The 16,169-nt window shown below is 43.5% G+C and overlaps 1 protein-coding gene across 5 annotated transcripts in view; it reads left to right on the top strand.

Annotated features, from left to right (window-relative positions):
• Nucleotides 1–16,169, top strand: part of agap1 (ArfGAP with GTPase domain, ankyrin repeat and PH domain 1) — a 201,082-nt gene that overhangs the window by 153,025 nt on the left and 31,888 nt on the right. For 4 of the 5 annotated variants that reach the window (XM_078291017.1, XM_078291016.1, XM_078291015.1 and 1 more), the window contains 3 exons: nt 1,873–2,041; nt 4,045–4,209; nt 10,309–10,470. In XM_078291017.1, coding sequence (XP_078147143.1) covers nt 1,873–2,041; nt 4,045–4,209; nt 10,309–10,470 — 496 coding nt within the window. Of the gene's footprint in view, nt 1–1,872; nt 2,096–4,044; nt 4,210–10,308; nt 10,471–16,169 lie in introns of all 5 variants that reach the window. The other variant, XM_078291013.1, reaches the window with a different exon arrangement.

Here is a 16,169-nt window from a genome sequence, read left to right as displayed (position 1 = left end):
AGTGTGTATGTGTGTAAATGACAGAGAGAGAGTGTGAAGAGTGTTTGTGTATGAATGTGTGTGTTTGCCTGTGTGTGTTTATGTATGAGTGTATGTGTGTGTGTGTGGAAAGGACTTGTAATCACATGAGATTATCATCAGACAGTGTGTGTATGAATGTGTGTGTGTAAAAAGTGTGTGCATTTGCGTGTATGTGCGTGTAAAAATGCGTGGTGCACAGATAAACATGTGTGAATGGTGATGTGTTTGTGTGTGTGTGTGTGTGAAAGGGTGTGTGTGTGTGTGTCTGGTGCACGGATAATCATATAATCCACAATAATCAGAATGTACTCATCATACACACACATTATTCTTTTACACAGACACACTATACACACAGTTTCACAGTTTCTTTCACACACACATACTGTTTCTCTCTCACACACACCTACACACACACACACACACACACACACACACACACACACACAGTCCTTTTAAGCCAGCCCAGTGGGTTGCGGAGCTTTGTTTCTCCACGTCTCCTTCATGTTGAAGAGGAGGCCGACCTCCCACAAAGCCCGGCTCCTCACAGGTCACCGCTAACACACTGCACACACTCCACACACTCCACACACTCCACACACTCCACACACTCCATCATCTAGAGAAGAGGGGAGGGGGGGGGGGGGATTTTAACAAGCGCCTCTCGTGTGTCATTAACACCCCTACTCTTCTTTTAATTCACACGGCTAATCCCCCCAGTCCAAAGCGGGGGAAAGCACATCATTAGGGTGAGCGAGCCCGGTGCAGACGGAGGCTGCAGTCGGCTGCGTGTCGGGTCGGAGTGTGTGTCGGTGTGTGTCGGGTCGGAGTGTGTGTCGGTGTGTGTCGGGTCGGAGTGTGTGTTGTGTGTCGGGGAACCGGCTCAGACATTCAGCCGCCAAGTGGTGAGCCACTTCACCGGGCTTTGAGGGATTAGTTTTTTTATTTCTTTCTTCAGCAGATTTACGTTTTACAATTCAGGCGTTTAGGGGCGTTCCTGTCCAGAGTGACTTAGAGGGAGCGCTTGAGCAGAATGAGCCACGAATAAACACCTCGACCCCCACGAATGGTGCAGTCCCAATTAGTAACAAATACATTTTGACCTGTGTTTGACTATACTTTGGATAGTGTTTTTTTTTTTTTTTTACTTTTTGTCATTTTGAGGCTTAGTTAACTACTGCAACTACCAGATATTTTTGGCTATAAAAGAAACAGAATTGCATTGTTTTCATCCTCTTACTTTTTATTATATTATTCTTTTTTATTTCTGCCTCATGTCTTGATTCAACCTCCTTTTCATGTCTTTATTTTATTTTTTATGTTTACACACAGCAGATATTTGACATTTCTTGCACTTCATCTGAAGCCAAATTGAGTTGTTTGGTTTGGGTTTAGGGTTTTTTTTTACTGAAGGAAACTGTAGGAATGATGGATATTACACAAAAAATAAAATTTACATTCCTTGCACTTGTTCCTATGATGAACCCAGATATGGTGGTTTGGTTAATGTTTACATCCAGACTCTAATTAATGGTTGGCAACTGTCAGAGCTGTTGGACTTAATGTTGACATCCTAACCAGTCATGCAGTTTTGTGTTATATGGCATTGCAGATGTAGATATGATCTCTGTGTAGCTTTTGCTGTAGTTCAGCTTCTTCTGATGTGAAGTAACTGGGAGCTTATAAAACTATAATTGCAAAGAAACGTCCCTCCTCTCTCTGTTGTCCAGGAGTACATGTGTTTCCCCTCAGTATGAACATCTGAGTTTCCGACTTCTACATAGGCGATGTTTCTCTTTGCTTCGAGGCCTGTGTCATCACTCCGTCCTCCCCCCCCCCTCTGTTCTGCAGGACTACATGCAGAACGTCCACGGTAAGGAGATCGACCTGCTGCGGACCACGGTGAAGGTCCCGGGGAAGCGGCCGCCGCGGGCCGTGTCCACCTGCGCCGCTGTGCCGAGCCCCAAGACCAACGGCCTGGCCAAGGACATGAGCAGCCTGCAGCTGGGACAGACTGCAGGTGAGACCGGACACACACACACACACACACACAGGCACTGGGATGTAGGGCCGGGTATCGAAAACCTGATGCGCATTTTTTTGTTTCTATCGATTTCAAAGGAATGACGAGGCATCACAAAGCTTCAAAGTGATGTATTCTTACAGTGAGAGCGAAGGTTCGACCGCTACAGGATTTTAAAGGCCAATACTGATATTTTTGTATTGAAGATATAGCTAATGGAAGCTAATAGCTAGTGGGAAAAAGCCTCTCAAACCATCATGTAGACACTAAAACTCTCCACTGAAAACCAGACTAATGAAATTCTTTTAGTGTTCACAGCTCTTTAAGGCAGGGTGGAAGTACTAGTACTACAGATACTAGTAGCAGTAGTACTAGTAGCTGTAGTAGCAGATGTACTAGTAGCAGTAGTACTAGTAGCTGTAGTAGCAGATGTACTAGTAGCAGTAGTACTAGAAGCTGTAGTAGCAGATGTACTAGTAGCAGTAGTACTAGAAGCTGTAGTAGCAGATGTACTAGTAGCAGTACTAGTAGCAGTAGTACTAGCAGTGGTAGAAGGAGAAGCAGTAGGACTTAATTTATAGTACAAACTATTATTTCTCACCGGCAATTTTTGTGCTTTTATCATGGTTATCAGGTTATCAGGTTAAATAATAAAATAATAATACTCAAAGAATATTGCAAATAAAATGTTACATCAGTGTAGAAAACACCAGTTTAGCCCCAAATACACAGATGGATCTGAAGTCACAAACCTGCTTATTCCTGGAAGGAAGATATTAGAAAACAATAGGTGGGGACATTAGCGTTCTTCCATGTAGTACATGTAGTACACACACACACACACACACACACAGCCATATAAAAGCCAGCTCTTATGAGGCGGCTGCTTAAATTAAACACACACAAGCATGTACTACACACACACACACACATACACACACACACAGCACACAGGGATCCAGGAGGCCCAAGCTAATAGCATGAATATTCAGTGAGCCGTACTCCATGTACTAATTATTGTCATGAATATTAATGCAATCAGAGTCCTGGCTCCACTCAGCCAGCGCCAAGAAATGAGCTGTAATGAGAGAATGAGGGGATGAGGGGAGGGAGGGAGGGAAGGAGGGAGGGAGGGAGGAGAGGAAGAGAGAAATGATTCACCCGGCTGTTCGGCCACGAAGGCTCTTGCTAACTCAAGGGTTTGATTTAAGCAGCCAGCTTGTAAGGGCTGCCTTTTATGGTCCCCCTGCGTGTGTGTGTGTGTGTGTGTGTGACTGCTCGCCTGCGTACATGCGTGTGTGTGTGTGTGTGTGTGTATGTGACTGGAGTGTGTGCATGTCTGTGTATCTGTGTGTGGTTGAGAAACGCTGCGTACTACAAGGTGTCTGAAAAGTGTGGGATCATAGGGATAAGTAACACCACAAAATGTTTCTTTCCTCTTGCGCTTTTTTACCACACACACACACACACACACACACACACACACTCGTTGCAAGGATGGCCGGAGATTCTGGTCTCTAAATGGAGGTGCGGGTTCGAATCCCATCTATGACAAGCAGTTTTGATAGCCATTTAGTTAGCGTTTCTCTATGATTCCAGACTCTTTATTTTGACTGTATGCATATGCTTTGTACTGTGTGTGTGTGTGTGTGTGTGTGTGTTTGTGTGTGTACCTGCATGAGTGTATCTGTGCCTTAGTGACAATTGATTAATTTTCTTACATTTTTTTCACTGTGTGTAGACATATGTGTGTCTATATGTGTGTTTCTTTGTACACGTTTGTGCATTTTTATGTACGAGTGAAGAAGAAATAGTCATTTTCTTACTGCAAACTTGTTTTTGTTTACCTCTCATGATGTTAGCCCGGTTGATTTTTACATATTTGTCTGTCTCCTATGAAATGATAAGACTTGAATTCCTCTCTCTCTCTCTCTCTCTCTCTCTCTCTCTCTCTCTCTCTCTCTCTCTCTCTCTCTCTCTCTCTCTCTCTCTCTCTCCAGGTTCGGTGACCAGCAGCTCGTCGGTGTCTCAGATGGCGAGCGGCGTCAGTCTGGTGTCCTTCAACAGCCGCGGTCTGGAGGGGATGCACCAGCGCTCCTACTCCGTCTCCAGCGCCGACCAGTGGACCGACGCCACCGTCATCGCCAACTCCGGAGTCAGCACCGGTAACCAACCAGCAACACACCTACACCTGACACCTGACACATGACACCTACACCTGACACCTACACCTGAGACCTGAGACCTGAGACCTGAGACCTGAGACCTGACACCGACACCTGAGACCTGACACCTGACACCTGACACCTACACCTGACACCTGACACCTTAGACCTTAGACCTGACACCTGACACCTGACACCTTAGACCTAAGACCTGACACCTTAGACCTTAGACCTTAGACCTGACACCTTAGACCTTAGACCTGACACCTGACACCTGACACCTGACACCTTAGACCTAAGACCTGACACCTTAGACCTTAGACCTTAGACCTGACACCTGACACCTGACACCTGACACCTACACCTGACACCTGACACCTTAGACCTGACACCTTAGACCTTAGACCTGACACCTGACACCTACACCTGACACCTTAGACCTGACACCTGACACCTTCCCTCCTCTGTGTCTCCTTTCCATTCCTTATGGTTGCACAGCTGGAAAAATTTAAATATTCTGAAAACTCATCATCTGCATTCACTTACAGCACAATTGTCCATTTACACTACCACTCAAAAGTTTGAACACACCACATATTTCTTTATTTTTACTATTTCCCACATTTTAGAATAACAGTAAATACATGAAACTATGACGTGTACCCGCATATTTTACTGTTATTTACTGTTATCTACTAAAATGACGTCAGGTAAAACCAGCCCAGTCCAGATGCATGTCCCTTTTTTGTGTTCACGCTCGGAGCTCTGTGGCAGGCGGCCCTGCTGTGGGTCAGAAGGCCCCAGTGCGGAGCTCCGCGGGGGGGCCCATCATCCGTCTCCCATTGATCCGCCTGCCAGGCTTCTAATGCTGCTTTAACTGTTTGTCAAGCTAATGGGCAGCAAACACCATCACTACTAACAGCAGTGATGAGTGTGTGTGTGTGTGTGTGTGTGTGTGTGTGTGGGCGTTTATATCGGTGTGGGTGGGTGGGAAGGTGTGTCTTTATGTGTATATATATACTGTATATATGTGTGTGTGTGTACGTGTAGTGTGTGTGTCCAAGTGTGTGCAATTCCTGCTAGTATTATCTTATCCAAGCCCTTCCAGACACACACACACACACACACACACACACACACACACACACCTCATTGCTGTTAGTACTGATGGTGGTTGTCCTACTCCTGGCCTCCCTCCTGGCTACACACACACACACACACTCATGCGCACACACACACAGCGAGACTCCAAGACTGACAGCTGTCAGGCCGTGTGTGCGTCGCCGTGACGATAAGCTTGACTGACAGGTCTCCCGTCAGGATGGAGCCCCCCAGCCCCACGCCTTCCTCAAATAACGTTTAAAGCTGTGAAATGCTTTAAATGGACTCCCAGGGGCCACACACACACACACACACGCACACACACCAGACACACACACAGCTTAGCCACCACTGGTTTTAGCCCTCTCCTGCCAGTTTCTACAAGTTTCCACTTCCTCACAACACCATTATCACTAAAAAGTAGTAACTAAAACTGTTATTTGTGCATAAAACCTGCACTCCAGGTGCACTGTTCTCTAGCTGACCTCTGACCTCTGATATTATTGCTGCTGTTGAGTTCGATGCATCATTTTATAAAATGAGACAGCTGAAACATCCTCGATATTCTGCTAGCTACTTGGTAACTTGGTCACGTTTGGAAAAAAAATTCCCTCAGTAATCTAAAATAAAATAAATCCAGCAAGAAAAAATAAATAAATAAATAAATGAATTTTATTTTTAACACTTTAACAAATGAAAATTATTTTTCTAAAGTTTAAATGTATTACTATAATGAAATAAACATTTAAAAGATCGATCACAGAATGATTCCAACAACAGAAATTTGTTGTGAAAATGTTTTGTCACTCAAACAAGGAAAAGTGGAATATTGTATAATTTAACTATTTGACATTGACAGTTGACATAACAGTGCAGTACAATCCAGTAACAAGTCAAATGTATTCATGAAGTGCTTTTAAAACTTTGGCATTTAAGGCAAAAAAAAAAAAGGCCCAAAAATCATCTTTAATAATCTTTTTTCATTGTCTATGGGATATTGTTTATAATGTCGCAAAAGGTCTATTCTCTCTCTATTTAAGGTTTGTAAGGTTTGACATTTGGTCTGCATAAGAGTGTAAAAACACACACACACACACACACACACACACACACACACACAGGAGATATAATGTCCTAGTTATTGTAATTAGTAACAAGCTCTCCTCCTCTCTGACCCTCAAGCAGCTAATGTGCTACTTACTGTTTGTCCTGTCCCCGGGTGGTCGTGTGTGTGTGTGTGTGTGTGTGTGTGTGTGTGTGTGTGTGTGTGTGTGTGTGTGTGTGTGTGTGTGTAGCTGAGAACAGGCTCAGTCTTTTTTCTTGAAGATGAATCCCTCCTCACTGCAGCACTTCCATTCGTCTTTCTCTTCAGTATTTGCTCTCTTTTTCTCCTGACTCTTCCTCTCTCTCTTGTTCAGTCTGTTGCAGTTTGATTGATTACATATTTATTGTAGAACTGATCAATACTACACTGGCTGTCTATGATAAGCACTTAGTTATTAGTTAGTTATATAGTTCATCCCAAAATGAAAATCCAGTCATTATCTCCTCACACCCGTGTCAATGGAAACTCCATTGAAGTTCGTAGGAAAACCAAACACACATCTAGTTAAGCAAGTAAAACTTTATTTATATAGCACTTTTTTTTAAACACACAGCTACAGAGTGCTTCACAAAGACAGAAAATAAACAGTAGATAGTAGTTAGCCCCAGTAGTTTCATCTCAGTCTTCTAGCAAACTCTTGAAGTTAACTAAGCCGTCTTTTTACAGCTCCAAAAATGTAAAAAGAAAATGTCCATCAAATTTCTCCAAACAGCTCATGCAGCAAATCCCAATGTTTTGTAGCCAAACTATTGTACTGTGAGTCCAAAAGTCCAATATTTACCTCATTATCTCCTGTGTTTACTTCACTGACAATGCTCTGGATTAACCTGAATTGATTCTAATTGATTCGACACTTTGATCAGATTCCACTCAAGTATGCAGGAATATGTTTAATAAGTGTAATTCTTATCATGGGTCTCAGTGGAGAGTTTTAGTGTCCCATGACTGTCTGAATGCTGTTTTAGAAACTTGTCCACCCTGATGAGAAGAACATTTTGGGGAAATTTGTAACTTTTTTCCTAGAATGAAAATGATCAAATTTAAATGAATGAATAAATGAATATCAGCACAAAATATCAGCTATTACAGCTTCAATCCAAAAATGTTGGTATCCGTAACAGCCTTCACAAACCCATATTGACCCAAATGAAACTGACTCTCCTAATATCTCTCTATCTCTCTCTTTCTACATTAAGAGGCCTACAAGTGTAGCGGAAGAAAACACACACACTCCCTCACACACACACACACACATTCAGAAACACACACTTGGACACACATATTCACACACATTGTTTAACACACAACCATGCGCACTCACATGCATCGTCCCTCACACGTACATGCACAAACACTTATTCTCTCTCACACACACACACACACACACACACACTCTCCCTCTCTCACATAAACACACACAGTTGTACTCACACATACATTCACAGGAACTGTCATGAACATAAACATAAACATACAGTCATGCTGTCTCTCTCTCTCTCTCTCTCTCTCTCTTTCTCACACACACACACACACACTTACAGGAACACTCTCACAAGCTTTACTCAGACACACTCTCACACACACACACACACACTCTTACTCTGTCAGACACACACACACTCTACTATTTCCATCTCTCTCTCTCTCTGTCTGTCTCTCTCACCAACTGTTTAAACTGATAATCCTATTGGTCAGGCCTGTGTGTGTGTGTGTGTGTGTGTGTGTGTGTGTGTGCACTGGAAACAGGAAGCAACTCATTTAGAGCGAGTGTTTGTGTGCGTTTGGTCTGTGAAGGGTTGCATTGTTTTGGGAGTCTGGGTAGCACAGATGGGTGGGGAAAGTGCATGTGTCTTTGATTTGGTTTTTCTGTGGAATGTCTAGTTTCACTTCTGTGTGTCTAGTGTTGAATTTTCCCATAATGCACGCTAATACTTTCACACACTGTTTGTCACGCAGAGGTGAAGCTGCTGCTGGGACCGGGCGATAATTCAATATTATCGTTTATCGTCTTTCAGTGGAATCATATGGTGATGATGTGATGATTTTGAGATATCATGACAAACACTTCTGGTTTTAACAAGAACATTTTATTTAGAAACTCTGACAAAATGAGGTATGGTAGGGATATTATTTGAAAATTTCACTTTTGTTTGACATCACACCTAACATTACAATTCGGTTCAATGGGATGAACATTCATTTGATTATTTAACAGGTGATTTTCCATACGTGAGACATATCGTGATATATATTGAACAAAAATATAAATGTACCATGTAAAGTTTTGGTCCCATGTTTCATTAGCTAAAATAAAATATCCCATCCATGAAAAACGTATTTCTCTCAAATCTTGTGCACAAATTTGTTTACATCCCTGTTAGCCCTAACCCTTTGATTTATTTTTTTTTCTTAAATGAACTGTAACTAAGTCAAATCTTTGAAATTGTTGCATGTTGCGTTTCATCACACAAAGGGCGAGTTAATTAAGCTAAAGAGTGGGGTTATTCCTTTAAGATAGCTTCAGTCCCCCAAATGATTTGTGTGACGTTCAGACAGGCTGGAGTCCAAACTGATGAGAGACAACAATCAGAGAGAGAGAGAAGGAAAGAGGGATGGAGATCTTGGGAGAGAGGAGATGGAGAGAAAGCGAAGAAAAGGGGGATGGAAATCTTGAGGCTGGGTGTGGGGTGTGTTCGGGGGGCGTGGGGGGGGGGGGGTGGGGGTGATGTGGATTGAGCGAGGCTTGCAGATGGGAGGGCCGTTAATCCACGGCGGTTAATTGCGCGCTCGGGGATGGCATCTTGTCAGCAGAGATAAGTTGTCACATTTTCCACTTGAGCTGAGACTAAACGATTGTAAAATAAGTTATGGGTGTCCTTGGGGCTGTCTGGCGTTTGGGGATGGGGCGGCCAAGGAGCGCTTGTGTATATATGTGTGTATTCCTGTGTGTGTGTGTGTGTGTTTGTTCGACAGAGTGCTCCATGCCAGTATCCAACCCCCTTTCCCCCCCCCATATACACACACACACACACACACACACACACACACACGCAGCCCACCCCCTTTCCCCGTGCCCGTGTCAGTCGCGGCGCTGCGGCGTGATATTGATGGAAGCTGAATGTTATTTTATTCCGCCGCTAGTCACAGCTGTCAGCGGCCGCCGTGAAAAGTGGGAGGCAGAGAGACTCGGCTCCCTTTCTTTCCCCCCTGCTGGTCGCCCCGCTCGTCTCCCCCCAGCCCGACCCTCTCTCCCCCCCAGACCAGCCAAAGCTCCAGACCCAGACCCCGACTCTAGCTCTTTCCCCCAGCTCCAGAACCACAGATAGATTTCTGTTTTGGAGCATCAACATGGCGGCGAGGCAGAAGATCAGGAAGGCTTCACTCATAACGATAAAAAATAAGAACTAGACTCTAGTGTAAATTCAATTAGAAACTGAGCTGGAAAACCTCCAGTCATCCCACCGTCCCACCAGGCTTTCTCTGGTTTATCTTTGTTTCGGTTCGGACCGTCGTCTCTGTGCTCGCCGCTAGTTTCTCCAAAACAAGCGTAGGAACGCCTCTGATTGGCTGAACAGACGGTGACAAATGTGTCCATCAGGAAAAAGCTCAAGTCAGGGAATTTGAGAAATTCTCTGGGGAAGTCAGGTGAATTTCAGGGAATTTTACAAATGGGTTATAATGTATTTTCCCAACTTGTTTCACACATTCATTGCATTAGATGAAGGTTTTAGACTGTTCACCCCTTTAGGAAAACAACATTAACCAAGAAGGAAGACTTTCAGGTCATGGACTCTGACTTAGTTATTGAAAGTCGTGGTATTCTGCATCAGGACCACGGTTTGAACCCCGCTTGCCTTTGTTTTAACCGTCCTCTCTCCCCCCTCCGTTCCCAGACACGGGCCTGGGCGACTCGGTGTGCTCCAGTCCCAGCATCTCCAGCACCACCAGTCCCAAGATGGAGCCGCCTCCCTCGCCGCACGCCAACCGCAAGAAGCACCGGCGGAAGAAGAGCACCAGCAACTTCAAAGCCGACGGCCTCTCTGGTACTGCGGAAGGTAACGCCATCTCCCCTCCCCCTCGCCTCACAGTTTCCCCGCCCCGGTCCCACCGCTAGATCGTCCCGCCTGCAGTGGTTCCCCCTCCTGCTCTATAAGGAGAGTTTGTGGGAATTCTGTTATGTAATTCTGGGGTTCTGTTATGTAGGTAGACATCTATTATCAGGGTTCCTACACAGGTCTGGAAAAATATCGGAAATTAATTTGAGGGTCCAGAATTCCACATAAAGTCTTGGGAAATATGGACATGTATTTCTTATTTTTCTAAGTAATTTTTCTAAGCTAGTTTTTCTAATATTTATAATATGACTGCTCATTATATTTTATTCTTACGCCCACTGACGCGATGTTTATTGTTATAAAGAGCAGCATCTGTGGGATTTTTTTTTTTTTTTGCAAAGTAAAATTTATTCAATGTAAAGTTGACCAAACGATGCATAATTTTCAATTTTCAATCCCAAAATGAGAAATCTACCAAATTGATTATCGATAAGAAAGCAAAAATCACAATGGGATAATTTTTTATTTTTTAGAATGGATTGGATCGAGTGAGTCATAAATTTCTTCTTATACATTTTTAACAAAATGGTTATGTTTTGATACAAACCCCTTGACTTACACACACCAAAATTTCTGAAGAGTAAATTCACTGCTGTTCACATCAGTTCTGTGCTTATTGCAACATGTTCCCCCTTAAAACACTTAACACTCTGAATAGCATCTGATGGAAAAATCCAGACAGCATTCAGGAAAGCCTTGTCAGGAACAGGGTTGGGAAACGCAGCCATCTTGTCCTCCGAGCCTCCTGACCTCCGCTGTGAGGAATGGATCTCTCCATCCTCTCATCCAGTCATCCCTTCATCCTGTTTGGTGTTTCTGTTTTCTGTCCGTCTCTCTATGTGGAACGGGTTTATCCGTGCTGTGAGGCTGTGTGTCGATGAATCTGTTTGTAAAGTGTCACCTGTGCCATTTGGGGGACGCTTTTATCCAAAGCACCTAACAGCCTCAAAGTTTACCACAGGGTTAAGAAGTTACTTGTGCTCAGAACTGGTGCGTAGACGAAAAACAACAACATAGATAGCTTGGTCGACACTCAAAAAAGTAGGATACATATTCCTTTATTCCTCCTTATCCATCCTTTATTCATTCAATGGAGAGCAGAAGAATACAAGTGTCACTTCCACTATTTTACCGGATTATTTTAGACTGCAAAAAACCTCCAGATAATGGTTTATTACCTGGTAAATAGATCAAACTTGTTGGTTTATGGTGCTTTCCTACCCTGCTTCCAATATTAGTGCCTTGCTTCTTCCCACTGAGCTACACAGGGACTTGAACCCCTAACCCTGGATAGTATCATAGTCTAGCCACTGAGCTGCATAGGACGGCAGTTTTTGTCTCCTATAATGGACTAAACTCATTTTCTTGTTCTACATATACAGTATAAACCTTGAATATTTGAATTTGGATGGACTCAAACACACTTGGCTCACACTGACATGTATGTGTAAAGATAGCTGGGCAGATGATGATGCACATGAACCACAATAGAAATCAGTCACATGACTTTACCATGTCATCCTCATAGTTTTAATGCTGGAGGCTGGTTGGTATAAAGTGTTTTGAATTTTATGAAATCAATTCAAACATTGGAATTTTGTTTTATATTTTGTGTGCTTTAGTCACTAGATGTCTGGTGAACTCAGTAGTTTTTTTTTTTTCGCTCTCATATAAAAACACACACACTGAATCCCATTTTGTTACTACAGACATTCACACTTCCTCTCTTGTTCTCAGTCTCTCTCTCTCTCTGTCTCTTACACTCATTCACACACACACACACACACACACGCAGTGGTGGAACAGATGCGAGTGCAGCAGCAGATGTGTAATGTGTGTCTCTCCATCATGGAGGCATCAAGCGGCTGACAAGGCAAGTGGCTGTCTGGGTGACGGATAGATGCTGGGGCTCACTCCGTCTCCTTTCTCCTCTCCTCTCTTCTCCTCTCCTCTCTCCTCTCCTTTCTTTTTTCCTCTCCCCCCTTCTGCTCTCATCTCCTCTCCTTTTTTCTCCTTTACCCTCCTCTACTCCTCTCTCCTTGTCTTCTCTCTTCTCCCCTCCTCTCCTCTCCTCTCCCCTCTCCTTACTTCTCTATTTTTTTTTCCATGTCCTTTTCCATCCTCACCTCTCTCCTCTCTTTTCTTCTCACTCCTCTCCACCCAGCAAAGAATCACTAGACCTCAAACAATTAACCGCCCAAGCTACAATCCATAGATGACGTCAGGAACACTTGATTTTCTTTTTATTTCATTTTTTCTTTATTGTAAAGGAATAAGAATTGTAGCCATTGTAGTACAAAGGAGTCCACTCTGACAAAATGATTATCAATATCAAAGTTCAGCTTGCAGTTGAATATTATTGAAGTCTTCAGTTATCATGAGCCCTCTCTTTACAACATTGAGACATTTTCGAGGATCGAATCATCTCTGTTTCTTTAAACATTTTTCCCATTGGATATACATAGCATTATAATGTAGGTAGGAAATCTGGGGAATTGCTGTTTAGCCAACTTGCTGTTCTTAGATGCACAAGTTGTATTTAGTGATAGTTCAGGTTTATCAGGAGTGAAAACTCTTTGGCAGCTGCCTTGTGTTTCCCAAATCTGCTCTTTAGCCATTACAGTTATGTGACAGTATACACTATACACACAGAGTTATGCTCTATACACTGAAATGTAACGTAATTGCAATAGCTGTAGTCATAATGCAGTGTCTTGTTTGGTTAGATTCACACAATAATATGCAAAAATGTAGTTTGGTTTTAATGCTGCATTCTACATTAAAAAATTGACATAAATCAATTTTAAAATGTTTGAGTGCAAAATTTCTCTTTTTTATTATATACTAGCCATTTAGATTTATCAGTGAAACAGCCAACATATTAATAGATTAAAAAATAACCTACCTGGTACCCTTAGTTCCTTCCCCTGTGAGCATCTTTCTATCAAACACACTCTTTCCACTCCTGCCACACGTTGTCAGACGCTCCCTGAGCGCTCACAGCCTCCCTGTTCGTCAGAAGAGGGGGGGCAGCGGGGAGGCTTAAGTGAAATATTATAAATAATCCACCGTATTGAAATCTTTTATCAGCTGTGTCACTTTCATTATTCAATAAGCGATTAGTAACAGTCTTCCCAATTTAGCCATTAAGCACGGGGCGCGCCGGGTCGGCCGGCGGCCCGACGCCTGTCACGCCGGGCGGGCGGGTGAAGTATCTTTGTGTCAGAGCCGAGCCCGGCGTAATTCATGAGGGGGAACCGCCCTCCAAGACCGAGCTCCCCCAGGTAGGACCACACCACCCAACACACACACCGCGGTCCAGCTCCCACACACACACACACACACACACACACACACACACACACACACACACACACACTCACTCAGCAGTTAAGTCTGCTTTATTGGCATGGATGTTAGATGAACAGTATTGCCAAAGCATCTAAATACAATGGAAGAAAAATGATAAAATAAATATTACACAAGACTTATGTTCCACTTGTACACTTGTGTGTGTGTGTGCTGCACTACCATATTAAAGTTATTTATTCCTCTTTTATTTTTTTTTATTTAGCCTCTATCTTTGTTGCTCAGCCTCATTGCTGTGGTGTTTCTGCACTGCACGTCCCACAGATCACCTGTCAATCAAAACAAGTAAAAAAAAAAAAAAAAAGATAATTACTTTAATGAAATGTAATATAAGTAAAATTAGACATTCATTTCATGCATTTGATGCAGTTACACAACATCTTGACCCCTCCACCTCAGCAGGCCTTTTAGCCCATTCCCTTAATAACACACACACACACACACACACACACACCTGTGTCAGGTCACACAGCGCCCTGCTGATCACAGCCTTGCCATCGGCCCGCAGTCCTCGTTAACTAGCCGCCGTTTGATACCCCCCCCTCCCCCTCCTGCAGCAGGAGCTTTGAAAGGAGATCTGTCGAGTCGGAAGACCCCCCTACATACACACACACACACACACACACACAAACACACCCTTAGATATTGGAAGTGGCCCCACACAGATAACAGCTGGATAACTAGCCACATTCCTCATAGCAAAGATAGTTTGTGTGTGCTTGAGAGAAGCTGAGACCACTTTGATTACTAGACCGGCTAACCGCATTCCTCACAACAGGTGTAGTTGACAGGGAGAGTGTGTGTGTGTGTGTGAGTGTGTTTGAAAGAGAAGGAAAATCTGACCACCGTTTTGATATCTGGAGTTGTTTACCAGTTTCCTCACAGCGCTGATAGTTTTGTTTGTGTGTGAGAGAGAAAGCGAGAGAGAGAATCTGACCACCGCTGCGATTTATCAAGCAGCACACCGCATTACTCACAACAGGGACAGTTAATAGAGTGTGTGTGTGTGTGTGTGTGTGAGTGTGTGTATGCGTGTGTGTAACAGACACCGAATCTACCCACCGCATTAATTGCCCTCTCAGATGGCACAGAGGGTGTCACAGTTGAAGAGCGCTACTTATTCCATAATTCGTCCAGCGATGGTGAAAAGGCCCCACAGATACTCGTCTATTAGCCGTCAGCCGGACGCCGCACCTGCAGCGCCGCGTGCGTGTCGCCCATGACTGGCTTATTGTACGGACAGATTCCTTTAAAGTCGGGGTAATCAGGGAGACGGGCTCCGCTCGCCATCGGGGGTCAATTTGGGTCAGTGGGGGTCAAGCAGGTGGGAGACAAAGAGGTCTACTGTGGAGGAAGAGTCCAGGTGGTCCACGAAGTATCAGGATGAGTTGAAGTCCAAACCAGAAGCTCCACTGCAGCCATCAGCCATGGAGGGAATGCTTCCTTGGAAATCAGTGAAAGCTGTTTCGCTGCCTACGTTGAGTTGGCCTTGCTTTGGTTTATCGTTGGCGATGTGTTGCGTTGATGTTGTTTGTGTTGAGCGGCGTTTCGTTGGCATATTGGTGGTGTTTCCTCAGTTTTGCGTACGTGTTGTGTTTGCGGTGTGTTCACGTTGCATTGGTGTTGCCATTCCATTGGTCTTTGCGTTGGTGTTGCATTGACGTTGCGTTCATGATGCGTTCATGTTGCGTTCATGTTGCGTTCATGTTGCGTTCATGATGCGTTCATGTTGCGTTCATGATGCGTTCATGTTGCGTTCATGATGCGTTCATGTTGCGTTGCATCCGATGGAAGCATCCCAAGTTCACAAATCGCCAAAGTTTGATTCTTGATGCTCACGTTCATCCTTATATAGTGCATTGAAATAATGAGAAATAATGTTGATATTGGTTGTCTTCTGGCGTAGTGACACAAAAAAATCTATCCACATAGGCTATGATGTTATTAAATAAAAAAAAAAAGACCTATACTTCTTTCTTTCAAAACATACTCCAAAAAGCAGATAATTGTAACCTGCTATAATAGTATCTGGTTGTAATTTGTGGCTGTCTTGCAGTTTGTTTCTGCTCAGGCTTTGTCTACATTTGTGCACATAGCAAAGAAAATACCAAAGCTTATGCATATTTAGCTTCTACACTACTACCATACTGCTTACAATTACATCATTTTATTTGAGATAATTTGAAGCCATTGAAGCTTCAAAGACACTTAATTTAGATATACAATTTTGCTGCCAAGGCAAATTACTGTATATTTACATGTTAGGGATT

The sequence above is a fragment of the Centroberyx gerrardi genome, chromosome 21, assembly GCF_048128805.1.
Source record: "Centroberyx gerrardi isolate f3 chromosome 21, fCenGer3.hap1.cur.20231027, whole genome shotgun sequence".
Lineage (NCBI taxonomy): Eukaryota > Metazoa > Chordata > Actinopteri > Beryciformes > Berycidae > Centroberyx > Centroberyx gerrardi.
The sequence above is the reverse complement of the archived record's forward strand: the minus strand, read 5'-3'. Positions and strand labels throughout refer to the sequence as shown.